Source organism: Halichoerus grypus, chromosome 11, assembly GCF_964656455.1.
Source record: "Halichoerus grypus chromosome 11, mHalGry1.hap1.1, whole genome shotgun sequence".
Lineage (NCBI taxonomy): Eukaryota > Metazoa > Chordata > Mammalia > Carnivora > Phocidae > Halichoerus > Halichoerus grypus.
Window position 1 is genome coordinate 52334476 of NC_135722.1, and position 26404 is coordinate 52360879.

General features: G+C 56.1%; 1 protein-coding gene and 1 long non-coding RNA gene across 9 annotated transcripts in view; one reads left to right on the forward strand and one right to left on the reverse strand.

Annotated features, from left to right (window-relative positions):
* Window positions 1–2066, reverse strand: part of LOC118552848 (uncharacterized) — a 22408-nt gene extending 20342 nt beyond the window's left edge. Inside the window, exons 1-2 of one of the 3 annotated variants that reach the window (XR_013442458.1) lie at window positions 1841–2066; window positions 497–815 (exon numbers count right to left, since the gene is read on the reverse strand). This is a non-coding gene — a long non-coding RNA (uncharacterized LOC118552848). Of the gene's footprint in view, window positions 1–412; window positions 451–496; window positions 816–1840 lie in introns of all 3 variants that reach the window. The other 2 variants (XR_013442459.1, XR_013442456.1) reach the window with 2 other exon arrangements.
* P2RY2 (purinergic receptor P2Y2) lies at window positions 1463–26000 on the forward strand. 6 transcript variants are annotated; one of them, XM_078058520.1, is made up of 6 exons: window positions 2203–2451; window positions 3856–3923; window positions 11343–11519; window positions 16258–16326; window positions 16593–17701; window positions 22985–26000. In XM_078058520.1, exons 5-6 carry the CDS (start codon window positions 16597–16599, stop codon window positions 23131–23133), a joined length of 1254 nt encoding a protein of 417 aa, XP_077914646.1. In that variant the 5' UTR covers window positions 2203–2451; window positions 3856–3923; window positions 11343–11519; window positions 16258–16326; window positions 16593–16596; the 3' UTR covers window positions 23134–26000. The 6 variants fall into 6 exon arrangements, with proteins under 6 accessions (XP_077914648.1, XP_077914646.1, XP_077914644.1 ...); XM_078058522.1 differs by lacking the exons at window positions 2203–2451; window positions 3856–3923 and adding an exon at window positions 1463–1682; XM_078058518.1 differs by lacking the exon at window positions 3856–3923.
* The last annotated feature ends 404 nt before the right edge of the window (window positions 26001–26404 follow it).

Consider the following 26404-nt stretch of genomic DNA (forward strand, 5'->3'; position numbering starts at 1 on the left):
CCATTACATGCCTGGATCTTCACTACCCGTCTGCCTGGGCTGCTTGGTTCCAAGGAGGCTCCTTGGAGGCCCCTCCGACCTTCCAGAGAGGGCCTTGTGTAGGGCTTGTTGTGGGACTTGTTGAGCCTCAATTTCCTGGCGGGGGTCAATGGGTCTAAAATCTTTCAGCCACAGAAACGTCTATATTTTCTCAAAAAACTATTGCCAGGAAATGTAAATAAGTATGAAGATAAAAATAAGGGCACTTAGGTTGCAGTGGATGGGGGCTCCTGAGGCCACCCCAAGTAGGGGGGTACTCAGCTGGGGGATTTGGAACCTACTGGACTCGATCTCTCAAGCCCACTGATGACAGTGTCAGGGGAACATGTCAAGAGACCCAGATTTCCAGCCCCTCATTAGAAGAGATACTAACCCTTCAAACCCGGGCAGCTCAGGAGGATGGGCAAAACCCTAAAAAAAAGAACTTCAGTCAGGCCAGTGAGAAAGCGAATATTACCATTTTGCAAAAGAAGAAACTGAAGCTCAGAGTCATAGGAGAGGTGAGGCAAGACCCCAAGGCTGTAGGGTTCAAGGACATGTCCCTTTCTTCTGTTTCTCAGGCCTAAGTCACTTGCTGTGGGAGCTCCGCCTCGGGGCGTCTCAGGAATGCAGTTTCTCTGACCATAAAGTAAGGGCGTTGGCCTAGAGCAGGGCAGGACTCTGGCTACCCACTTTCCAGGCGGCTGGAGACTGAGGCAGAGCCCTGGCTCCTCATCTTGGTATCAGAGGAATTTTTTCTCTTGAGCTTAGTAGTAGTTACAGTAGAGGTCTGAAGGCTTGGGAGAGAGAGGAGAAAGGGGTGTTGGCTGGGGCCTCCAGTGACCAGGGGACTTCCCCACATTGGGACCCCGAGGCCTGGGCTCCATAAATGGGAGCCATAGGATTCCTAGCCCCCTAGAAGCTGCATGGACCAGCTTGGACAATAGGTGGAGGAAGCTGGACAAGAGGCCTTTGTGCCTTCCAGGAGGAGGTCCCCAGGGGACTGCAGAGGCAGCTCAGCCACACAGGGCTGTGTGTCCACTCTGCTCCTGGCAAGACTGCAGCCAGTATCCTTCTTGGGCCCTTTCTGGGCCCCTCCGGGGGCCAGGAGCCAGACCTCAGTCAGCTGACCTGGAGCCCAGAAGGACCCAGGGCCCCAGGGCCCTGGGCAAGCTCCTCCGCCACAGAAAGGAGCTTCCTCTACACTTTCTAAACACCCACTATCCAAAGCCCCAGATGGATGAACGCTGTGATTGCCTCTGTCACAGAAAAGGAGGCCTCGAGAGGGACTGGAACTAGGGGTCAAGGTCTCCCGGAGTCAGTGCTGAAGCTATACTCCTGACACCTACACCAGAATGGGGGGGGGGGGGGCGGGCATTCATCCGTTCATCCATTCAGTGTTCAACAAGTATTAAGCAACTCCTGGGAACGCTGGTGCGGGCTGCAGGCCTTCCTCCTCCTGGCGCTGGCTCACAGTCTAGAAAACGCACAGACATAGTCCCTGACCAGAGAAGGCCATCAGAGTGGGGTTGGAAGCGGAGAAGGGAGTGTTGTGTGTAGTCTGAGAAGGCGGTTCAAAGGAAGCCGCTCAAGAGGAGGGATGAAAAAAAGCCAGCTGTTCAGGAAATTTCTAGGGTCTATCAGGCCCAGGAAAGGGAGCACAGGTGAGGCTCTCCCCCTAGCCCCGTCCGCTCTGGAACTGGAGAGACGCAGGACCCGGAATGTATTTCCTCTCTAGGCAATGGGGACACCCTCCCCCGCCTCCGCCTCCGGGTCATAAGCCAGGGAGGCGAGTTCTCAGCGTGGTGCTCCGAGCAGGTACCTGGCAGGAGAGGGCGCGGGCTCGCTGAAAGGTCTCGCGGTGCGCAGCGACAGGAGCCACACAGGTGGCCGACCAACTCCGCCAATTTAGTGTCTCTGAAAACCTGCCCACATCTCGTGTGAGGCAGGCGGGCGGCCTCCGTCCCGCCAGGCGCTAGGTCAGTCGCCGCCGACGCCTTGCCGCTGCACGCGTATCGCCGCGGTGTCCCTGCGCGCCTGGCGCGGGGTCCGTCCTGGTGGGAGGGGCGGTGCCAGGCTGTGCCCAGAGTCCGCCCCGCCCCGGCCTGCCCGGGCCTGGGCAGGGAGCTATAGGCGGGGCGGGCGGGGCTCCAGGCACGTGGGTCCCGGCGGCGGCGGCGGGCGGCGGGAGCCGGGCGGCCGAGCGCCCCGCCGACGTGCCGGGCTGGCCGCCTGGAGGGACCCGAGGCGGGGAGAGTCGGCAGGCGCGCCCGGGACGCGGCGGCTGCCCCCTCGGCGCTGGGCCGGCGGAGCCGTGCGCGTGGCCGTCCGCGTGGCGCGCGGCTCGGAGCCGTGCGAGTGCGCCGGTGGGGCCGTGGGCGGGCTCCGTCGCCAGCGGCGCGTCCAGCTCCGGGAGCGCGATCGGATACCCCGGTGAGTGTGTGTCGGCGTCTTTGGGAAAGTCTGAGTATCAGTGGGGCAGTGCGTGCGCCCCGGCGGGGCGGGTCGGGTAGCTGAACCTGCGGGACTTGTTTGTGTGCGTGCTCTGGTGTGAGCGCCCCGAGGCGTGGGCCAGCGCCCCGGAGACCCGCGAGCCCCTAGAGGCCGGCTGCGCCCCCTCAACCCAGGGGCACTCTGGGCGCGCATCCCGCCGGGGCCTCGTAAGACTGGGGGCGGGGCGGGGTTGGGGGGGGGCGTGGGGGCTGGGACAGTGGCCTGGAAGGACAGTTAAGCCTCTCTCAGGGGAGTTTTAATCTGGAAGGCGGTGCTGTAGGCAGGGTCAGATTGAAGAAAGGTAGTGCCCTCCCTCCTCTCCCCAACTGTCCGCGGCGGGTTGCCACCCCCCCCCCTTCCCCAGGAGCCAGACCCAAGGGCCAGGCCCAGCTGTGGATTCAAACTGCCAGTTTGGGGTCTGTGGGGCTGGTGGCGCTGTTCCTTTCAGCATGGCATCCTCAGCTTCCCTGGGCCAGCAGCCTGAGGTGCCCGGTTTGTTTGGGGCTCTAGGCGGGAATAATGGGGAGCTTTGAAGGCTAGGGTGGGGTCCTGGTAAAGTCTCAGTTATCTGTGTGTGGGAGTGGTTGGGAAGGAGATTATTTAAGCAGACAGGGCCCACAAAAGCTCTCTGGAGACTCAAACCTATGTTCCAGTCCTGCCTTGGCCACTGTGTGACCTTCTCTGAGACTTAGTGGCCTCATCTGTGAAAGGGGATCAATAATACTATGGAACTTAAGGGCTGTTGAATTGCTGAGGTGTGGGTCATGTTCAGTACCAGTGTCCTTCTGGGTAGGCCCAATGCTTGGGTATCCCAGTGGGGTCAGTCCTTGGAGGAAACCTCCTGAAACCCATATCTCAGCTATTCTCTTCCCTGGGCTAGCAAGACCCAGCTTGAACTCCTTAACCTGGGACTCAGGGCCTCCAAGAACTGCTCCTTGCCAACCTCTCCAGCCCCTTCTCCTGCCTGACCCATCACCCTCCAGTGATCGCGTGTAGCACTGCCTGAAATGCCCTCCTAGCCTCATCTTCCTCAGTTGGAGAATTACCCAGGCTTGGGGCCGAGCTCAGAGTTCCCCTCATTGGGGAAGCCTTCCTTGATCCCACAGTTCGGTTGGAGCCTCTTCTGACTATTTCAAGTCCCAGTGCTGACAGCCCTGGTTCCACCTTGGACTGTTATGGTCTCTGGGTCCAGATGTCTGGGGCCCCCTGGAGGGCAGAAAGTGGCTCTTGGTCATTTCTCTTTTGCCAGCACCCTGCACGGGGCTGAGCTGAACTGAGAGAGCAGTAGCAACCCCTATCCCCTGCCCCCCTGCACCCCTGCACCCCTGCCCCCATCTTTTCCAGGGAAGGCATGTCTACAGTGGAGCTCCGTGTCATCACAAAGTAGAGGAAACTAGAATCCAGTCATTGAGGTAGGTGACATAGGTTGTCAGAACAGTGTGTTCTGGGACACTACAGGACCCAGAGTGTGCAAGCTGAAAACTTTGATTTCATCCTGAAGGCCACAGGGAGCCATGAAATGTTTATGGACAGGGAACATCCATGGTTAAAGCAGGATTTCAGAAAGATCTTTCTGGCTGCCAGGTGGAGAATGGATTGAGTAGTGCTATACAAGGAGGTCAGATAGAGACACCAGAACCATCCAGGCCTTATTTATACTCTGAGCCCTTGATCCCTCGGCCAAACACTTCCCTCAGCCCTTAGGTGCTCAGGGTGAGGAATTTGGGGACACTTAGGACTCTCCCTCCCCCAGTGGGAGCCAGGAGACCTGCAACTGATCCCATCCCAGCTCTTCCCCCAACTTGCTGGGTGACCTTGGGGCAGTTCCTGCCCTGCCAGCCTTTAAAAGGAGGCCAGCACTGGTAAGGTCCTGTGTCGAGAGTATGTGCTTGGGGAGGCCACCGCACGAAAGAACTGTCAACCTCCTCTTCTTCCTGCCTTGGAATGTCCTGGGGTCTAGCCAGAGGAGTTGGAGGATCACACTAGGCGACCTTCATAAATGGTTGGCAGGCTTGGGCTACAGAGTGAGGGTATGACCCCTCCATTCCTATCCTCTTCCTGCCCAGGATGCACAGGGCTCTGGGGCTTCTGGAGCCGCTAAGGACCAGCTAAAAGAGTACGAGAAATCACCAAGGCCTCATGGGTGAATGCTTTGATTTGGCTTCTTTCCTGGCTGTAGCCCTTAGAGAGGCCACGTGCCCCTCTAGGTGTCAGTTTTGCCATCTGTAAATTGGACGTGACGATCCTTGTACCTTCAAATGCAAGGTTGCTATGATGATTCTTAAGACAGTAGTCAGGAAAGGGCGTTGTAAGCAGTGGAGTACAATGCACAGGGAGAAGTGTGATATTCAGAGACTTAAATGCATTTTGAAGATACTAGAACATGGTTGCAGTAACAAGGGTTGTGCTAGTTATTGGAATTTTAACTACCGACTGCCTTCCTCCCCCTCTGCCCCCTCTGCAGAGACAGCTTACTAGGAACAATTTATAAAAGTTCCTTATTTTATCCTCTACCAACCCTATGATGGAGGAATTACCCCCATTTTGCAGATGAGGAATGAGAGGCTCAGAGTTTCCTTCCCAAGATCACAGAGCCGAGGTGAAAGCTAGGGCTTCTGTCTCCCTGACCCAACTTACCTCTCCCTGTTCGAGACAGAAGTTCCATCTGAGTAAGGCCTGCACCTCTGGCTTTCAGGCTGAAGGAAGTTTGAATCTTGCCCGGAAAACATGACTTTAGGTCTTGCCTGTGGCCTGATGAACCATGCTGCTCGCAGGAGCAGGGAAGTCCGGCTGATCCGGTGAGAAAAGGTGGAGGCTCTCCTAGTGAAATCCTCTCTCTTCCTGAACTGTCCTGTGGGCCTGGCTGGTGCACTCTGACCCACACCTTCCTTTTGGCTGCCTTCGGGTCCTCAGTCCTGGCCTCTCCCAGCCATCGGGTCCTGACAGGGCGAGGCTGGCTGTGGGGCCTTCCCTGACCTCTGTGCTCATCCTAGAGGTCAGTTGCAGGACTAGACCAGCCTGCTTTCTCTCCATCCGTATCACCCAGCACAGGCTGGGCACAGAGCAGGTGCCAGGGAGTGCTTGGGAAATGAATGAGCGTGTGGAAGTGAGTGTGTAGTGGAAGAGGAGGGCCTTGCTCCATGGAGAGCTACAGTTGGTGCTTGAGCCGAGGAGTTCCTCCACTCCCCTGTTACAGCGTCTCCTAGGCCTGAGTATTTCTGGTCCAGGGTGAGTAGCCAGAGTCCCTGACGGGAGGGTGGGCAGCCTGGGCCCTCCTGGGCAGCTGCTTCCTCCTTGGGCCCCTACCCTGGCACCTGGCACTGGGTTTACAGTGGCAGCATACTGCTTGGGCCCTGGAGCATGGGAGGAGGGCCTCCTTCAAGCTTCTTGGGGCCCACATGACCCTCTCTTCTCCCCCTCCCTCAGGGGAGGCTCCTGGCGTTGCTCTGGCTTCCTGGTGAGTGCCCAGCGTCCCCAGCCCCAGCTGTGGGAGGAGGAGTCTTACTATGGCTGTGCTGTGGGCTGGCAAGGATGCTCCCCATCTCTCAGAGAATCCAGGGCTAAGGGACCGGCGCCTCTCACTAGACCATTACATGTGTAGTCTCCTCCTTGGTCTCCCTCCCTTTAGACCCCTCTGTTCTATCCACTTTGCATGTGGCACCATCATTGTCAAGGTCACTCTGACTGTGACCCTCCCTGCTTAAGCCCTGCCATGGCTCCCCATTGTCCTCAGGATAGAGGCCCAGCTCCTCAACCTGGCATTCAAGCCTTTTCATGTGAGTCCCTCAGGCCCACACACATTCTGTGCCACCTACCCCTCCATACCAGTCTCACATGACCCGAGGGCCACACTAGCACACCACTAAGTCTTTGCACACGCTCTTCCTTCTGCCTTCAGTGCCCTCCTCCCTTTCTTGTCCACCTGCCAAACTCCTAATCTTCCATCAGGTCCCAGATCAAATGACCCCTCCTCTGGGCAGCCCCCACAGGCTGGTTAGGAGTTCCCCTGGGCTCTGTGGCTCCTGGGCTTCCCTTGGTCGTGACTTAATCACCAAAGTGGACCTAGTCCATGTCTGTGTCTTTCTCCCCATCCAGAGTGGAGCTCCTGACCAAGTCTGATCTGAGTCTGGGTTTGCGGGGTCTCTCTGTGGTTGGGCACATGGGGACACTGGCAAGTGTTTGCTGAGACTTTGTGGCTCCAGGGACAGTGATCTATGATTACATTGCTCTGAGAGTCCAGACTCCTGTGGTTTTGAGAATCTCAAAACCAAAGACTGTCAGAAGCAGTGAATAACAGAGCTGAAGAAACACTTAGAGCCAGAGACTCTTGGAATTGGACTGTCAGAACCAATGAACTCAGAATTCTGGAAGCACCCAGAGTGAGACAGTCTCAGAATCACAGACTTACTTGTATCCTGTTCTATACTTCTGTACTTATTTTCTACCTTGGCTTTTCCAATTCTCCCCTTTTCCTTCCAAGCTGGACCCTTCCTACTTCTCTGCAGACCTGACCACAGCCCCTTCCCAGAGCCTTCCTTGCCTACTCTGACCGTGACTTCTGCCCCCCTCCTGGTTACCCAGGAGGGCCCCCTGGTGAAAAGGGTTCCTGTGTCTCTTTGCTAGGACAGGTAGACGCAGCCCCCACATCAGGACAGGAGCATGATTTGCTAGCTGCATGGAGCACCACCTGCCCCCTTGTCTTACTCATCCCTTAGGAGCTGTCCGATAGAGTGGTGATTCTCCCCATTTGATCAGTGAAGAACTCGAGGCTCAGAGAAGGGAACTGACTTGACCAAGATTGCACAGCATGTATGGTTCTGAGCTGGAGCCTGAACCCAGGGTTCTTTTTCTTGAGCCTGGCTAGAGGCATTTGGATGTGAGAGGTCAGGGTGGAGTCCAGGGCACTGTGGTTCTGAACTGGTTCAGGTTAGCAGTGTGTCTCTAGAGCACTGGGCTGGGCTGGGCCATCCTAGGTCGAGGAAGGACAGGTAGTTTGGAGTCCTGCTTAGGGCTGGGGGTGAGGGTGCCCAGCCCCACACTAAATATAATTAGAACACCAGACCTTGAGTAAGGCCCTTTCTCTTAAGGGGTCTCAGTCTGCTGACCCGTAACATGGGAGGCCAGCCTGATTGATCTGAGACCTATACTCAGATGTTCTCCCAGTGCATGGCCGCCACAGCCAGGATTCTAGGGGCTTCCAAGAAGAAGAGAGACCTCCAAAAGGGGCTGCCAAACCCAAGGGTCTCCTGGGTGAGGCTGCAAAGTCTTCACACTGCAACGGCACCTGCTGATAACATCTGAGGTTACCCCTCAGCTATTTCCCCAGACCAGCCCCAGTGCTTGTGGTGCAGAAAGCACACCAAGCAAAGTGGGGAGACTATTGGCCTTCAGCCCTGTGGGGTATATTTGGGGGTGGGTGGAGAATAACTTCCGAGATCCTTCGTGTCCTCCTAGCCAGCCTTGCCTTCTCTGCTTCCCTCAAGCCACAGGGATGACTGTCAGTTCCCGAGACATACTATGTGATCTCTTGCTCTGGTTTTTGCTCACTCTGCTTCTCTTCTCTTTCCACTCACCTGACTCCTCTCCATCTTCCAAAATGCAGGTCAGGTGTCCTCTCCTCCAGGAAGCCTTCCCTGACCACCCCGCCCCCAATTCCCGTTAGGGACCCTCTTGGCTGCTTCAACCCTGGTGCCTCTGCTTCCTTCAGCCCTGATCACCCTGAGTTGTCATTGCCTGTTTCTGGGCCTTCCCCCATCCTCCCTTACACTTTCCACCTTGACAGTGAGCTCCTGGAGATCACAGAAGGGTCCAACCCACCTTGGAGTCCCCAAGTGCCCTGCATGGGGACAGGCATAGAAATGGCAACCTTTGTAAAGGGTGAGTGAATTAAGGAGTATAGTGGGGTCTAGTTCCTGCAGGGGTTCCCTGGACTGCCCTCCCTTCTGAGGATGGCCTTCAAGGTGGGAAACTTGATCTATAGCCAGGCTGGCTGTGACCTTGCTACTCTGCCCATGATTTTTGTGGGTTTCCTGCCTGTCTTGTCTTCCTGGGATGTTCCCATCCTCCCTGCCTTCCCCACCTGCTGAAATCATATATTTTTAAATTATTTCATAAAGTGAATCTAAATCATCTCCTTTAACTGTCTCAACAACCTTATGCAGTGGGTGCTCTTCTTAGATTGTAAGGAAATTGGGACTCCGGTCGTGGAGCTGAGACTTGTCCAGGTACCACAGCTGGGAATGGCAGAACTGGGATTTCCCACCTGTCCTCTCCTGCCCCTCAGTGGTGTTCTGGGTCCAGGTCCTCTGTTTCCCCTCATAGCACCTCACCCCCAGCAGAGGCAGGTTGCAGGGGTTTCCAGAGTGGTGATGTCACACTGCCTTGCCAGGCTGGACAGGGCCAACCAGGTGGATGGGGGAGTGGGCAGTGCATTCATTCTGGAGCTGCCCTAGTGGAGAAGCTGGAATGTTGTCCAACTACCCTGGAAAGTCTGCAGCCAGCCTGGAAACTGCCTCAGCCCCTCCTCATGGCTTTGAGTTAACTAGCCTGGGGCTACAAGGAGAAAGATAGGGGTGGAGCCAGGTAGAGGGGGCAGGTGGTCTGCCCTTCACTCACTGGTGACCTTGGATGAGATCTTGGGCGACCCTTTCTGGCCTTAGTTTGTTGTTGTTGTTGTTTTGATTTGTGAAATGGGTACAATAACCATCAGGGCTGCTTCACTCTGAGGAAATACCAGGAAGAGTAGATTCTAGTACCTAGAGTCCTAGAACACTAGGGTGTTCCCTCTGGCAGAGAACTGACCAGACAGGCAGAGCCATGGGGCTCAAAGAGGGCTGGTCGGGGAGCTTCCTGGAGCAGAGGATTTGGGCTGTGGAAGGTTAGATGTAGTGATCAGGGGCACAGCTCCTGAAGTCAGATCAAGACTGCAGTTTGCTAGCTTTGTGATCCTGGAGAGATTAGTTAGCCTCTCTGAGCTTCTCAGGATTAAATGAGAAGAGGTCTACCTAATACGGACCTGGTACAGAGAAAGCACTCCACCCTTGTTATGATATATATGTTAGAAGATAAGGGAGGGCATCCCTGAGCAAAGATAGGGATTGCTATCCCATGGGGTTGCTTTTGCTGTGCTTGAGATGAGATGAGGCTGAAGGCAGAGAGGGAGAGTTGTCTAGCGGGGTGGCAGGGGTCGGGTCAGCCAGGGCCTTGAATGCCAGGCTCAGGAGCTTGGACATTAGCCTGACGGCAATGGGGAGCCGTGGAAGGGCTTTGAGCTCAACAGCAGATGGTCAGATTTGTGTTTTAGGAAGACCCATGACTGCGGTATGAAAGATGGACTGTAGGGACGGGGTCGGGGCGAGGAGACAAGTGAGTAGGCTGGTGCAGTGGTCTGGAGAAGAAACACAAGCCTGAGGCCATGGGCTGGGGCACAGTGGCCTGTCTGAGCCATTGCATTGGTTGAACTGATAGGGCTTGGTGAGTGACCGGTGGGTTACACGCGGTTGGGAAAGAGCTGCAGTGTCAAGGATATATTAGAGTTTTATAGTATGGAAGGATGGATAGTAGAGATCCTTCTCAGAAATGGGAGGAATGGCCTTGAGAAAGTGCTCTGCTCCACCTTCGTCTGTTAAGTGAAGGCATCTCCTAAGGAGAAGAAGATGGGGTGGAGTGGGGTGAAACGTGAAGCTCTTTCCTTGGTCACTGGACTCTTCAGCAGGTTGGCAAATGGCTACCGGCTGGCTGCCCCGCGTCAGCCTGAGGCTCCTGGGGCAAGGTGCGCTAGGAAAGCAGTGGCCTGGGGGCATTTCCCCAGGCCACACCTCCTATCCCCTTCCCACAGCCAGCTGTCTCCTCCTCTCTTCTCACTGCCCCCCATGCTTGCACTTTGCTTCCAGCCCAGGGACCTGGCTTTAGCTGTCTCAGACGCATTCCCCTGTTGTAGGGAAATGAAGCAGATGGAAAAAGGAAGGGGATGTCCTTTTTCTCCTCTGATGAGTCTGAGGTTCTGGTGGGTGCTGGGACTTGCACATCCAGAGGGGTCCCTCCACCAGGTAACCACTCCCTCAATGACACCTTGTGCCTGGTGTGTGTGAGGGCCTCAGAGACAAGACAAGAGCCGGGGCCAGAATCCAGGAGGCCTGCGTTCCAGTCTTGGCTCTGTGAGATCTTGTGACAGGGCCTCAGTTTCCTCCTCTGTCAAATGGGAGTTTGGTGCAGGTGATTTCTAAAGGCTGTTCTAGGCCCTGTCTAGGACAGTGTGTGTGTGTGTGTGTGTGTGTGTGTGTGTGTGTGATATGTGTGTGTGCTCATGCTGTGTATACATCTGAATGTGACTGTGTATGTCTCTGGGTATCTGGGTACGCCCATGGCTGTGTGTGTTCGTGTGTGTTTATAATACCTATGGGGGGAATGATTAGAGGTGGGACAGGGAGGAGGAGGATTCCAGATAGAGGCATAGCTTGAGCAAAAGTGTGTTGGCGTAAGTACTGTCGAGTGGATACCAGGCAAGGAGGGTGCCGACTGCTACTGTAGGGACTGAAGCACAGACCAGGGTGGAGGGCGGGGCATTGGAGACGCAGCTCAGCTCTGCAGGATGTGGGGAGGACCTTCCCCAGCCGAGCCACACTCCTGTGAAAGGGGCTGCCCGGGGAGGGGGACTGGGAACAACCAGCCCTGGCCCACGTGAGCCGAGGGTGGACAGCTAGGGAGTGTGGGTGGGCAGAGGGCACTCCTACTGGGACAAGCGTGCACCGGAAGCAGGCCTGGGAGGGCCCTGCCTGGCTGACTTCTGCCACCAGGAGCCCAAGAGTGCATGCTGTCTCCACTTCCCACAGAGCCCACAGCGCGGCCTGCCCTGAGAAATGCTAGAAGCTGGGTGCAGCCCCAGGCCAGGGCACCTGTTTTTCCTGTTTCCTGAAGAATTCCCTGCATCCTGGTCCAGGCCTGCGCATTCCTGAGCGAGGGACCCGAGCAGGCGCTGACCATCCTGCCTGAGAGCAGGGGCTGACCAGGTACGGCTGGGAGGCTCGCGCAGCCTCACCTGTGCACGCGTATATCCTGACCGGGGTTCAGTCGGGGGGATCCCCACCCTGCTCCTTCATCCCAGGCTGTGATGAATTCAGGTTTCAGAGCCAGAGAGCCCTGGTATCAAGCCCACATTCTCCCTGCCTGGCTGACCTTGAACGAATAGCTTAACCTCTATGGCAGCATCTACTGAGGAGTGGGGGGGGGGGGTGAAATGAAGATGCTGCGTGGAAGCTGTTCAGCCCAGGCTTGGCCCCTACAAAGTGAGGGGTTGGGAGTAGGGGGCACCAGGACCAGGAACTCCTGATCCAGACCAACCCAGGGTTGACCTGAGCCAGGGATGAGCGAGATAAAAGAATGTGCTTGGCTCAGACAGCTGACCCACCTCCAGAATGCCTAGGTCCAGTTCCTCTCCCCCTGGCATTTCCCTGGCCTGGCCAGAGAAGGGCAGGGCTCTTGAAAGAGAGGCAGTCTGGGTGCCTGACTAGGGCAGGAGCCAGGAGCAGGCCTCAGGTGAGCTGGTCCCCAGGAGTGTTCCCAGGAGGCCACCTAGGGTCAGCAGCTGAGAAATCTGTGTCAGGACAACTCTGGGAGGCCCTGAGAGGAAAAAGGGAAAGGAGGGCCACTGTCATAAAGCTCAGCCTCCTCTGGACTCCTATATCCTCTTGTGCTTGCTTCATTCATTCATTCTCTCATTCATATCATACCTGCTCTGGATCAGGCCTCTTGCTGGATAATTGGGACAGAGAAAAGAATCAGATGGGCCCAGCCCTCTAGGAGCACCTGGAATGTGTTGGGTTAGAGGGTGGAAGGACAGATTCCCAACAGGGTGTGAGGAATGTCGGGGGTCATGGAGGGGGAGAGTTTCAGAGATGGGGTGACATTTGAGAAGAGCCTGGAGGGGTGGGCAAGATGAGGTACAGTGTGAGTGGGTTCTGGAAGGGCTTTCCAGGCAGAAATAACAGCATGAGCAAAGGCAGGGAAGCCTGACAGGTCACTTACAAGGCAGGGCCAGCCAGAACTGGGCACAGAGAGGCTGGCAAGTGGTGTTGGACAAAGTTAGGTGGAAACTGGTCTCTAGGGAGCTGAGGGTGAGACCCCGAGGGCATTGGGGGTGAGGAGAGGCAGAGCGGAGGGCCAAGGGAGAGGGCTGGGGATTTGGCTATCTTCATAAGCAGGGGCTGGGGGGCAGGAAAGATGTACTCACAGGTTGGTGGACCAGCCAGTGAAGGGAGAGGGCAGGCAGGGTCATTCTGGACAGGGGCCATGGCAATGGAGTCCCCAGCTGGCCTGAGAGGGTGGAGGCCAGGATGTCTTAAAACAGGTGGAAAGGACAGCTTCCTCAGTTCACGAGAGACTTGGGGAAGTCTCCACCCCGCTCACTAGAATCAGAGATTCCACCCTTAGTGATTAGCAAGAAAATCTTCGTGTGGAGACACTGACTATGGCTTGGGGTGGGCAGGGGCAGGGGCGGGGCGGGGGGAGAGGGCCCTGACCCAGAGGAGAGACCTGCCAGGCCTAGGCACTGTCATGTCTGACAACAAGTGCCCCTCCCCCCACACCTGCTCCTCCTCCAGGCATCCTGCCAGCCTCCCTTGCCTGCCCCTCCTCTACCCAAACTCCCTCTGGGCCAGTCTCTCTGGCCTCTGTCCCTAACCCTTCCAGATCTCTCCCCTCTCAGGGTCCCCAGGCCTGGCCCCGGCTTGGGCCTTAGTGTCACTCCCCTGGCCCGCCACTCTGCCCTGCTGCACAGCCTCCCCCGTTGGTGACCTGAGAGAGCCTCCAGAAGATTTCAGGAGAAGGCCACACCTGGGCTGAGCCGTGTAGCTCATACCGCCACAGTGTCCCTGCTGTGCTAGGCGCTGCTCCAAACATTTTACACAAATCAAGTGACTCAGTCCTCACAGCAGTTGTATGATGTGGGTTAATCGCCGCATTTTACAGATGAGGAAACAAAGGTGGTCTGGCTCCAGAGGCCAGGTTCTTAATCACTGGAGTTTGCTGTGCTGAAGGATAAAAAGTTGTCATTGCAACAAGTGGAGGTGAGGTGTGTGAATGGAATCCAGGTTGAAGGAGCGCCATGAACTATTGCTGGGAGCGTGTGTTAGGTGCATCCAGGAAACCACAGGTCACAGAGGATGGGGCTGGTGCGGCTGACAGAGGCTGGGTTATAAAAGCCTCCAGCACCAGACGGAGGAGGAGCAGGGTTTTCGCCTGAGAATAGGCAGGAGCCACAGAGAGTTTCAAGCAAAGGAATGACTTAGTCTTTACAAAGACCCCTCTGGATTGGGGGGAACTGAGGCTAGAGGCAGGGAGAGTGGAGGCAGCACTGAGCTGCATGGAGCAGGGGTCGGGTACAGGAAATGCTTTAATGCTGGGTCCTGAGGCCTGGCTCTGGGCAAGAGGGTTCCCAGCCGGCCAACCCTGGCCAGAGTTCCCCTGGCAGGGGGAACTGCCCCCTCTCAACTTGGCACCACAGAATCTCCCTGCCTCCTCACCCTGGATCAGCCCTGCCTCCTTGAGGAGGAACCTGCATCTGTGGGAAGGAGGTGCACGCTCCCTTCTTCCTGGTTGCACCTTTGCTGACAACAGGAGACAGAGAACATTCTGGGGTCGGGGGGATGGGGTATGGGGCGAGAAGGGAAACTGAGGGACCTATGTGTCTTCCAGCCCCCTAATCTCAACCTCAGGGGCCCTGAACTATTGCCTCCAGGCTGGGCAGGAAGCTCATGGTCTAAAAGAGTGGGTGTTACCGGCCCTACAGAATCCCCAAGCTCCAGCCTCTCAGGACCTCAGGTTCCAAAATGAAGGGAATTGTGTACAATTCCTAGATTCCTAGGATGGGGAGGATGCACATGTCATCTGCCCTCTCTGTCCTCCCAGACACACCCACACACAGGACACAAACCTTTCCGCAGGCTCTGCTAGAAGAGCCGCTTGCATACCCCCCAAACAGGGAGTTCACTACCTCATTCCTATAGCCCCTTCCGTTGTGGGGTGGACCTGGATAGGAATTGCAGGCATCCCTAGCTATGTAACCTTGGCCAAATTATTTGAATGATCTGTGTCTTAGACTCTTTAGTGGAAAATTGGGCATGATAACCTGGTTTCCAGAAGCATGTTGTAAAAATGGAATGAAATAACATTTATACAGCATACCTAGTAGGAGGGTTTGAAAAATATCAGCTCCCTTACAGGGCGCCTGGGTGGCTCAGTCGGTTGAGCGTCTGCCTTCGGCTCAGGTCATGATCCCAGGGTCCTGCTTCTCCCTCTCCCTGCCATTCCCCCTACTTGTGCTCTCTCTGTCAAATAAATAAAATCTTAAAAAAAAAGAAAAAGAAAAATATCAGCTCCCTTTGCCCCTTCCCACTGTTAGAAAGTTATTCTTCGTGTTTGTCCCAAATCTGCCTACCTGCTATGACTTCCAACCTGCCCCTGGGACCTTTGGGCACATCTTTGCTCTCCAGGCTGGGATATCTGTCCCCTGCCTCGCAGCTGAGAGAGAGCTCTTACTGGTCCCATTGGCGGGGATACGGAGAGGAGGAAGGTGGACAGCCTGTGCTCTGGGTGCTCCCTCTCTGGGCGGTCAGGCCCCCTGGGTGTGTTATATACCCGCGAGGGACGAGGTAAAAGGTCATCAAGATAGTGGTGGTGTGTGAAGAGAAACTAGGTAGGCCTGGGAGAAGCTGAATTTGCCCCACAAAAGAAGTCCCCCTCTGCTCCCATCCCCATCTCTGTCCCAGACTTGCCTGGAATCTTCAGGAGGGTCACTGTCCCATCTGGTAGCCTCATAGGCCAGGGAACAGACTGCCACTTACAAATGCAGAAAGTGCCAGAATATAGGAGTACCTAAAAACTATTTGCCGAGAGGTGAATGAATGACTAACGGGGGAGACCCTTAGAAATACCCCCTCAAATGCCAAAATACCAGGCATGGGGCCAGAGCCTCTCTAGAGAGTGGAAAGATGAGCTAAAGGAAAGAACTTTTTTTTTTCCTTTTAAGAAAGGGAGAGAGGGGGTTGGGGGATGGAGGGAGAGGGAGAGAGAGAATCCCAAGTAGGCTCCATGGGGTATGGGGTGAGAAGGGAAACTGAGGGACCTATGTGTCTTCCAGCCCCCTAATCTCAACCTCAGGGGCCCTGAACTATTGCCTCCAGGCTGGGCAGGAAGCTCATGGTCTAAGAGAGTGGGTGTTACCGGCCCTACAGAATCCCCAAGCTCCAGCCTCTCAGGACCTCAGGTTCCAAAATGAAGTGCCAGAACCCGATGAGGGGCCTTGATCTTACGACCCTGAGATCATGACCGGAAATCAAGAGTCAGACGTTTAACTGCCTGAGTCACCCAGGCACCCCTAAAGGAGAGAACTTTCTAATGCCTCCCGGAAGGTAGGGGCTGCCCAGTGGCCAGAAATGCCTCAGCAGGCAGTGGGCACTGGGTGTGAGGTGGATCCAGCCATCCTCAAAGGCCCCTTTCTGTGAATCTGAGATGACACCGCTCTGGGACCCCCAGCTCCTCAGATTCTAGAGCTCGGGATCCTCGATCTAGAATTCTGTGCTCCTGAGGTTCTAGAGCAGGGTCGCCAAACTTTTTTTTTTTTTTTTAAGGCCAGATGGTAACTATTTTAGGCTTTGGGGAACATATGGTCTCTGTCACAACTGTTCAACTCTTCATAAATAGATGGGTATGATTGTGTTCCAATCAAGCTTTTTTTTTTTTTTTTAACAGAAGCAGACGGGTGGGCTGCATCTGGCCCTCAGGATGTAGTATGCCTACCCCTGTTCTGAAGTTTTAGAGGTATGTGGCCCTGATATTCATGGATCTCAGGCCTTCTCGAAGCTCTAGGGTTTCACGGTTCTGGGCCTTCTGGGTCCAGGGAGAGAGCCAGGTCAGATGGCTCCAAAGGCCTTGAACGTGGTTGAGCAGATCTGAACCAAGGGGATCTGTGGGTGCGTGGGGCCCCTCATGGCCCCAGTCGGGTGGGTGTGTCAGGCCTACCCCCCCGCCCCGCCCCGAGCCCCGGTCATGACCCTGACGGCTCTTCCCCCCGCCCCCCCCTTCAGGGCGATGGCCACAGGCCTGGGCCGCTGGAACGGCACGGTCAATGACTCCTGGGAAGGGGACGAGCTGGGCTACAAGTGCCGTTTCAATGAGGACTTCAAGTACGTGCTGCTGCCGGTGTCCTACGGCGTGGTGTGTGTGCTGGGGCTGTGTCTGAACGCCGCGGCGCTCTACGTCTTCCTGTGCCGCCTCAAGACCTGGAACGCGTCCACCACGTACATGTTCCACCTGGCCGTGTGCGACACGCTGTACGCCGCGTCCCTGCCGCTGCTGGTCTACTACTACGCCCACGGCGACCACTGGCCCTTCAGCGTGGTGCTGTGCAAGCTGGTGCGCTTCCTCTTCTACACCAACCTCTACTGCAGCATCCTCTTCCTCACGTGCATCAGCGTGCACCGGTGCCTGGGTGTCCTGCGCCCGCTGCGCTCGCTGCGCTGGGGCCGCGCGCACTACGCCCGCCGCGTGGCGGCCGCCGTGTGGGTGCTCGTGCTGGCCTGCCAGTCCCCCGTGCTCTACTTCGTCACCACCAGCGTGCGGGGCGGCCGCATCACCTGCCACGACACCTCCGCGCCCGAGCTCTTCGGCCAGTTCGTGGCCTACAGCTCCGTCATGCTGGGCCTGCTCTTTGCCGTGCCCTTCGCCGTCATCCTGGTGTGCTACGTGCTTATGGCCCGGCGGCTGCTGAAGCCGGCCTATGGCACGTCGGGGGGCCTGCCGCGGGCCAAGCGCAAGTCGGTGCGCACCATTGCCGTGGTGCTGGCCGTCTTCGCGCTCTGCTTCCTGCCTTTCCACATCACCCGCACCCTCTACTACTCCTTCCGCTCGCTGGACCTCAGCTGCCACACCCTCAACGCCGTCAACGTGGCTTACAAGATCACCCGGCCGCTGGCCAGTGCCAACAGTTGCCTTGACCCCGTGCTCTACTTCCTGGCGGGGCAGAGGCTCGTGCGCTTTGCCCGAGATGCCAAGCCACCCTCAGATCCCTCTCCTATTGCCCCGGTTCGCCGCAGAGGGGGCCTGCGCAGGTCGGACAGGACTGACATCAAGAGGACAAAAGATGTATTGACCAGCAGTGAGGACTCTAGGCGGACAGAGTCCACACCAGCTGATGGTGAGAACACTAAGGACATCCGGCTGTAGGACCTGAATCCCTCAGGCCTGTGCAAGTTTATATGGGGGGGGGGCTGTAGGGATTAGGACTTCTTCAGATGGGATGGTCTCCCTAGATAGGGCCCATTAGTGACACCTGCCTGATGGTCAAGGGAGCCATGACCTCAATGCTCTGTCATTTGGCAGGGGCTCAGAATGTTCTCTGCGGTCCAGAGATCTCAACAGTTCCTATGACTCCAGTCACAATTTGTATGTGTGAGCTGGGGAATAAGGCTTCAAGAAAGGCAAGGGTAAGGGGCCAATGCTGCCCCTGGCCTGACTCCCACATAAGCAGCTGGCTGTGCCTGCCAGGGTATCCAGCCTGATCAAGTCAAATGGAGAAACAGGCCCAGAGGGGAAAGTGACTTACCAAGGTCACAGTCTGGGCCTGAGGCACCGAGGAGGGGCAGGGTTATAGGCTGACCGAAGGACCCTGGTAAGGGGTCAGGGCCGAGCCAAAGCTTCCTACAGAGGGGTCTAGGGCAGGTCTGGATACCCCAGTGGACACACCTCTGAGGAGGAGCCCCATCCTGAGAGATGAACGTAACGTCAGGGAACCGATGTCATAAACCCATCTGGAGGCTCCCCTGGGCTGGGAGCCAGTTGGAGGCTGTAACTTCTACTAAAGTTGTTGCCTGCTGCGCTGTGCCCTATTGTGTGGTTTGAGGATGAAGATACAGCCTAAGAAGCTCTCACCATCCACACTGGGCTCCTTTCTCCAACCTGTACCCTTCTGCCGCCTGCCTTCCCACTAGCTGCCACAGAAGACAGGAGAGAGATGGGGTCCTGTCCTTGGGATCCCCCAGTTGAGGGCTTAATGGCTATGACCAGTCGTGCTGGTAAATGTTAAACCATCTAACTGGCTCTCCAGGGGGTGAGGGGAACCCCTTATTTGTAGCCTTGCCGACTGCCATGGTGCAAATAGCCTGCCTTGGCCAATTTCAGACTACTAATGTGATGTCAGCCTCCTCGCAAAATTCCTGAAAATTTAACAATTGGCTTTTGCAAGCAGGTCCCAGCTGCTCCAGCACACCATGGAAAATGCTGAGTGGTTGGGGCTGTGGACCAGGGGGTCAGGGAGGCTTCCTGGAACGGGGGACACTCCTGAGCTGTAGCTTCTGAGGAAAGCAGTTCATCAGAGAAGAACATCCAGGTGCAGGGTGCATCCTGGGCAAAGACATGGGGACAGGAAATCAGACTAAGCAGGAACTGGAGGCAGGCCGGGCAGCCGGCACCCAGGCTCACAGCAGGAATGAGGCTGGGGGGTGGGTCACAAGGATACCAAGACAGGGCTCCCTCCTTGCCTTTACCTGACGTTTCCTTTGCGCAGGGGCTAAGTATGGGAGAGATTCACTTCTCTTCCTGTCCCATCCTCTGCCTCTTGGGAAAATCCAGCTATATGGCATAATAGTTGGTGCTCAGCCTGGGTCAGGGCTTTGGGTGAGGGAGATCTTGCTCACCTGTGACAGATTCTGGGTCCAGCCAGGACCACTGCGGAGATTTGTAGAGCTCAGCTGAACAGGGCCCAGCTCAGCCTTAGGGCAGGAGTAGGGCAAAGCTGACAGGCCTCACTCTTAATCTCAAACATAAAGACTCACTTCCTCTCCCTCTGGGAGACCCCTTGCCCTATCGGCCCACTCTGCCTGAGAGAAGATTCTTTTCCCACCCAAATTCTGCCTGCCTCTTATGACTTCTTCACCCTTCCCATTCTACTTTGTCAGAATGGGGCATCCCCCAAGGGTTCTCTATTTAGAGTCCAGCTCCACAGCTCCCTCATGCAATAAGGACCCATCACAAGCCATGATCCAGGAAAATTACTCTGCATTGCAATGTGGGTGACCTGCTCAAAGTAGTGTGAAATGCTCACCTCCCATATTCTAGGTCCTATACTTCTGTTAATGTAACCAGAGTCCCTGTGAGCTTTTTTGTGACTATCTTTTGCAGACTGTCCTTGAGCCTTTCCTGCAGGCCCAAGCCTATCTCTTTCCTACCAGCTACTGCTCAGGCTGGACCCCATCCTAGTTTATAGGAACCCCATACCCAGGTAAGATTACACCCAAGAGTGTAAATGCTGGGCTCTGATTCCCTCAGCCCTGCTTAGACCCAGAGGCAGGAGGTTATACATCGTGATTTTGGGGACTCCTGAGTGTGCATCTATGGTTGGGGGTAGGGCTGTGGCCACCAAATGCCCAAGTACCCTTAGTCCCCATTCCTTTCATGTCCTGCCTACCTACTCCTCAAGCAGTTGTCCTGGAGACCCTGAGAACCCAGGGCCCTACAGCACATGGAGCCAACAGTATGGCCTAGCCCCAGGAAGCCTTCCTTGAACCAGCCGCCTGCACATGTCTAAGGACAAAGGACCTAGGGAAAAGGAGAGCCTTACTCACCATCTAATCCAGTGGCAGACACTGCTGGAGGTGGAAAAGAGAGACTCTAAGGGAACCAGGGACAGGCCCAGGGTTCCACCCCTGGGCCCCAGTCAGACTGCCTGACCCCTCAATGTGGATGTCTGGCCTTACTGCTCAGGGCCAAAACCATCCACCTAGCGGGTGAGGTTCCTGACCCTCCTGCCTTGTGCTATTTTCAGCCCGAGTAAGAGCAGGATTTTCCACTCCCAGCCCCAGACCATTGTCCAGTAGTGACGTGGGGGGACCTGCCTGCTCTCAAAATATCTCCTCTTACTCACTGGGCCGCCGTGCTCCCTCCCAACCACCCCACCTCCTCACCCTGACATCACTTCCTGGGGCTGTTGACTCTTGAAGGCCACTGTGAAAGGGCATAGCCACCTGACAGGGACCCCGGGGATTATCCAGCCCAGCTGTAGACTTGAGAGGGGTGGGGCCTTGCCCAAGGTCACTCAGCAGGTCAGCGTGGCACCTGGATGTGTGCCAGGGGCTCAGGCTGTCCCTGCTGCTCTGCTCCCTTTAGTTCAGGTCGATGCCTTTGTGGGATTCCTGTCATCACCCTCACTGCCCCAGCTCTCCCCACCCTGGTGGATGGAGCTGGTGGGCGGAGCCGTGGCACTGAGGCCAGGGGCATAGGAGAGGAGAGGGGGGACAGTGGGGGGGGGGGAGGAACTAGTCTTGGTGAGCTCTGTGCATCCAGGATGGGGCCCTGGCACACAGGGGGTCTCTGCCCTGTGGGGCACGTGTTCCAGGACCCAGGAAGGAGGTTAGGCCCCCAAAGCTACCCCTCTGCCACTACCCTTGTCATGACAGATGGAGCTGTTCTGTTCAGAGTCAAGCTCATGAGGAAGGGTACTCATATATTAACGCAGGCCCCAGGCACCTCTCGTCTCTATTTTAATTTATTCTTCCCCACAACTATCGCTTCTCGGCCTTTTGGCTAAGATCAAGCGTAGTATTCTTCCCCACAACTGTGTGAAATAGACATTATTGTCCCCATTTAGCAGAGGAGGGGACAGGCTCTGAGAAGTGAGCACCTGCTCCAGGCTGTACAGGCAGTCGGGGTGAGTCAGGATCGAATCTGAGTCCGTCAGGTGCCCAGATTGGTTCCTTTCCAGCATCCCATGCCACTTGCAACCTCTGCTGGGCAGGAGGGTCTGTAAGCAGCCCTCCGTGGGATTGAAGATGAAAGGGGCAGTGTAGTGGGGATGGGCTTGAGAGCACAGATTCAATGCCCGTAGCACCTCTGTCTGAAAGTTATCTCCGCTCCTGCAGCTGTTCCACCTTGGGCAAGTTCCTGAATCTTGCAGGGCCTTGGTTTTCTCATTTCCGAGAGGACGTACCACCTCCCACGCAGGGCATTGGATCAATATGCACGAAACACTTGGTAAGCATTTACATGGCAGGCACGCTGCCAAGGTGATACAGAGGCAAACAAGCTGGACCCTGCCCTCATGGAGTGGACATAATGTAATATATAACCACACTAGGATACATTATTGAAGGAAAGGAATGTCCAGCCAGTGAGCAACAGCGGGCCTCCTGTGACCCCAGGATGGAGGAGGAGGAGGAAACAGGTCTCCCCTTGGCACTGGGTGGCCTTCAGGCCCGTGGGCCTGTGTGTGTTTGCAGCACCTTGTGCCTGTGCCAGGCTGTGAGAGGGCAGCAGGGAGAAGCAAGAGGGGGGAGGGGAGGAGGAGGGAGGGAGGCCCTTGATATCAAGCTTCTGGAGCCAGCCCCTGTGGACCGGAGAGCTCCCACTCGCCCATGGCAACAGCCATTTCTCCCTAACTGATGGTCCCCATCGTGGGGTGCTACAACTACTTCTTGGTTCAACCAAGAGCCCGGAGACCCAGGCTGCCAGGACCCAGAGCAGGCATTGAATGGGTAACTTTTGCTGTGTGACCGGAGGCTACCCACCTGCCCTCTCTGGGCCACCCTCTGGAGCTTGGAGCCCTTGCCTCCCATGACCCAGTTGTCCCTGCCTCAGTTAGGACATCAGCCACCTCGATCTTCAGCAAAGGCACAACTAACAGGCATTCCCCCCCAGGCATTCCCCCAACCCCCTGGGCTCTCAGTTCTGAGGACTGGAGTGGGCAGTGATTCTCCCCTGGCATCAAGCGACAGAGAGGTAAAGCGACACCATTGGCACCCCACAGGGGCTTGGAGCGGAGCTGGTCCGCTGTCCGATGGCCCTGCCCCTTGCAGGTGGAGGGTGGAGTCTGGCCAGGAGTGCCTGAACTGCAGGGTGAGAGATGTGTTTGCCTTTCCAAGCGGCATGTGCTGGTGGGGGGTGGAGAGTGGAGGGCAGATGAACCCCAGAAGCCAAGCTCTCCTCCTCCTCTCCCCTGTGCACCATGTGCCTTGGTGAATCCCTTTGCCTCTCTGGGCCTCAGTTTTCCCATCTGCCATGGGGCTTGGCTCTGCCCAGCCGCTCTTCCTCCAATACAGGCTTCCTGAGCTTCAGCCTCTGTCTTGGCTCTCGTTCAGCCAGGTGTCCAGTCTCAGTCCTGTTCCAGCCAGGAACAATGGGCCGGGCTGGGCCAGTCACTCATGGCCCCAGACTCAGTCCCCAAGGGCTCACCCTGGACTATTTTCAGCTCTTGGAGATGGAGTCAGAAAAGGATTTTCCACTCCCGGCACAATGGCTGCCCTGGACCATTGTCCAGCAGTGACCGGGAGACCCACCCTCCCCAAAATATCTTCCCTGCCCCTACCCTCTGGGCCTCCCCAACTTGACATGGCTTCCCGGGGCTGTTAACTCCCGAAGGCTGTTGTGAAGCAGCGCGTGAGTCCCCTGGAAGACAGGGCCGGTTGGAATCAGTTTTCCCTCCTGGCAGGGACCCCAGGGATGGTTTGGCTGCTTAGAGGGACGAGAGGCCCAGAGAGAGCTGTGCCTTGCCAAGGCCACACAGCAGTCAGCATGGAGACTGGATGCGAGGCCCGTGAAGCCTCCCCTGCCCTCATCAGCACTGGCTGCGCCTTCTGAGAACTCCCCTTGGAGGACCTCGGGGGGGGGGGGGGGGGGCGTGCTGGAAAGAGGCCTAAGGGACGAGGGTGGAAGGGGGTGTGTCTTGGGAACCTGGGGCACTCTATTCAGTCCTGTTTTCCGCGAATGTGGCTTTAGCTTGCACTGAATTCGGGGTTACCAAGTTGTGGCTCTGGGGAAAGAAGGAGGTTGGAGGACCCAGGGAAGTTGAGGCAGGAGGAGCAGGGTTCTGGCCTACCTCAGCCATCACCAGCTCCGTGACCACAAATTCAATTTCTTTATAAAATGGAACTGCTAATACTTCTTTTTCCAGTTTACTGAACAGTGAGAATGCAGGAAGGCCCAAACACAGCTATTTTATTTTCCTACCAGTACTGCCTACTCCATGTCTGATTTCCTTTTCCCATCCATAAACTGTTTAAATGGCAAACTCCAAATATTTGAGTCACTTGTGGGTAACAAAGTTCAGTCCAGCTTAAGGTTCCAAGCCCTACTTAATTTAATGCCCACCCCTCTTCTTCCCCCGTGCTGGGAGGACCCACCTCACCCCTCCTTTGTGTCCCTCTCTCCTCCGGATGTCAGGCAAGGTGGTGAGGAGGAAAGGGACCAGTATATCTTCCCCAGGACTGCCACAGTCCTTTCTTGCTGTCCTTGCTTCTCTGGCTAGGACAACATGACCAACAGTGCCCCTCCGAGTGGAGCCCTCCAAACACCAGCCCACACCTTTGTAAAGAGTCTCTTCATTCACCCAGTCTGAGTGTGCCCCATCTTTCTTGCTGAGACTCTAACTCCCATGCCCCAGACTCTTGAGTGACTTTCCGAGAGCACCCCTCACCTGGCTTGGTTCAGAACTCACAAACAGCAGGGATGTTTTCAAGGTCACTGAGCCCAGTGTTCAGCTTGTAGACAGCATGGAGGGTGGTAGGGGGCTGGGGTAATAAACTCTGAGAAGGTGTCTGACCCCAGTTGTTTTTGGGTTTCTTTCAAATGTAGGGTATTTTATCCCCTGTGTATCCTTAGATTTATATCCTGGAGCCAAATTCCAAATCAGCAGCCACATGAAAAGTCCCACCTCATTGTGGGATTAAACTGTTAGACCAGCCTTTGTGACCAAAGCAACTGCAAAATGTGGGGGAGGAAATCAAAGCCTACTGCATGGGTCACCACACAGCCTGTGCTAATGTGTGTGTGCGTGCATGTGCTTGTGTGTGTGTTTATGTGTGTTGAGTTGTCACATCTGTGTTCCAGGGAGAGTGCTGAGGGGGAAGGGCAGCCCCCACAGACACCAAGTAGATACCTAAGAGACAGAAGAGCTTCGGGTGGACAGCCACCCTGGAGGAAGCAGAGGGAAGAGGGGCTGCCAGGAGGTCAAACTAATGGAAGGGGATGGTAGGGAGAGACGGGGAGTGGGGAGAGGACCCGGTGTGTGCGTGCTTCATGGCCCAAGTCAATTAAGTTCTCTATTCTTAATTTACTACTAAATCCCCAGCAGCCAACTCTGGGGACCCCTTTCTACTCCCTTCATTCCCCATTCTTCTTCCTTTTCCCCAGCTCCCGTCCTTCCACTCTCCCCATTTTCCTTCTCTTTTTGCTCCCCGTTCCCAGAATTCCTGGCAACAAAGGGAAGCAAACCCAGCAGTTCAGAGCATCAGACCCATTCCTTCATTCTTGAGCGCGGGGTCCCCTCCCTTCTTGGGCTGTGCTTCCGAGGCTGTAGGTGCCCAGTTCGCGGACGCTTCCCTGCTGCCCCCTGGTGGCCAGAGTGGCTGCAGACGCAGGAGTGGGGGTGCCTGGGCTGAGGTCCAGACCTTCGCCTGTGGAATGATAAGAGGAAAAGGATCCTGCTGGCCGCCAGGTTGTTGGAGAGTGCGAGGTGGGAATAGGACTGAGAATTGAAACAGGGAACACAGTTTGCAAAACATACCCTGACTTGCAAAACAGGTAATAGTGCTTGATCAAGCCACGCTGTCCATCTCAGACTAAGCGCACACTTATAAACACCTATGTCCTTAGACTCACAGTTCCAAGAGAAGACTACAGACAAATAGATCTAATAGTAACACTCCTGGAGGACTCCTGTGTTCTCAGCATAGGATTGCTGACCCCTCCAGCAAATCCCTGCTCTGCAAATTCTGACCAATCTCTGCCAGAGACCATCCTTTGAGTAACTTTAGCCCCCCACGATCCTATAAGCACCCTTCTCTAACTCCCTGCTTTGGAGACACCCCAGGGATCCCCCAGTGTGAAGTCCTTGCTGCATGAAATAATAAGCCCAGGCTTGCTGGCTACAGGTGTGTTCCTGGTGGCGCTGACCCACACTGATAAGAGATTCCTGGGTGAAAGAATGAGAGCAGGTGACATTTCAGCTCTCTATTCCAGCCTACCCACCCCCATGGGCTCTCAGGGACTGCCCCACGTAGAGCCCTACAGCCCCCAGCTGACCCATCATGTGTGCTCTGGCGCCAGGACAAAATGCCACACTGTGGGTGTTTTCCTCCCTCGGAGGAAGCACACCATGTCCAGATGTTGGCTTTGGCAAGACTGAGGGGCAGGCCCAGCTGCTCCATCTTTGGGGCATTGCCCCTGGCAGCCTCCCAGCTTGAGGTTTCAAAGTTGCTGACTTGACCCTCTCTGGTTCTTCCAGGGGTGGGGGGTGTCCCTGAGGACGGTGCCATAATGTCCTCTGGCCTTGTGTGTCCCTTTGACCTCCTGCTTACCTTCAAGGCCCCAGACGGGGTTCCCCACCTTCACTGGCTGTCAGGAAGACACCCAAGCTCTGGGTTTGAGGACACAGCTGAGTGTTTGGGAGAGGGGCTAGAGGCCCTCCTGAGGGGCTTTCTCAGGCACCTGCCCCCAGCCCTGCCCCATTCCAATGCCTCCACCCCCACTAGAGCCCCGGACCTCTGGATGCCCCTAGAAGTCCTTTCCTCCTCACATGGTAGCCTCTAAGACTGGACTCCACCTCCTGGGAGGTGTGACCAAGCTCAGCTGGTCCTCCTAACACCCCCTGTGACTGCATCTGAGCGGAAGTCAGGGTTCACCCACTGCCCAAGTGATGTCTGTAATTTGGATCCCACCAGCACATTAGTACGTAAAGTGCATCTGACTCTCAGTCATGTGGAAGGGGAGGCCCAAGTGCAGGGCCCTTGGGGATGAAGTGGGAAGCACAAAGGTGAGCCAGCCCTCCAAGCCCCACCCTCACAGCTTTGCTCTACACCTGCAGCCCTCACCTACAGACTTTTCCTCCACCTGAATCCAGGTGCCTTCATTC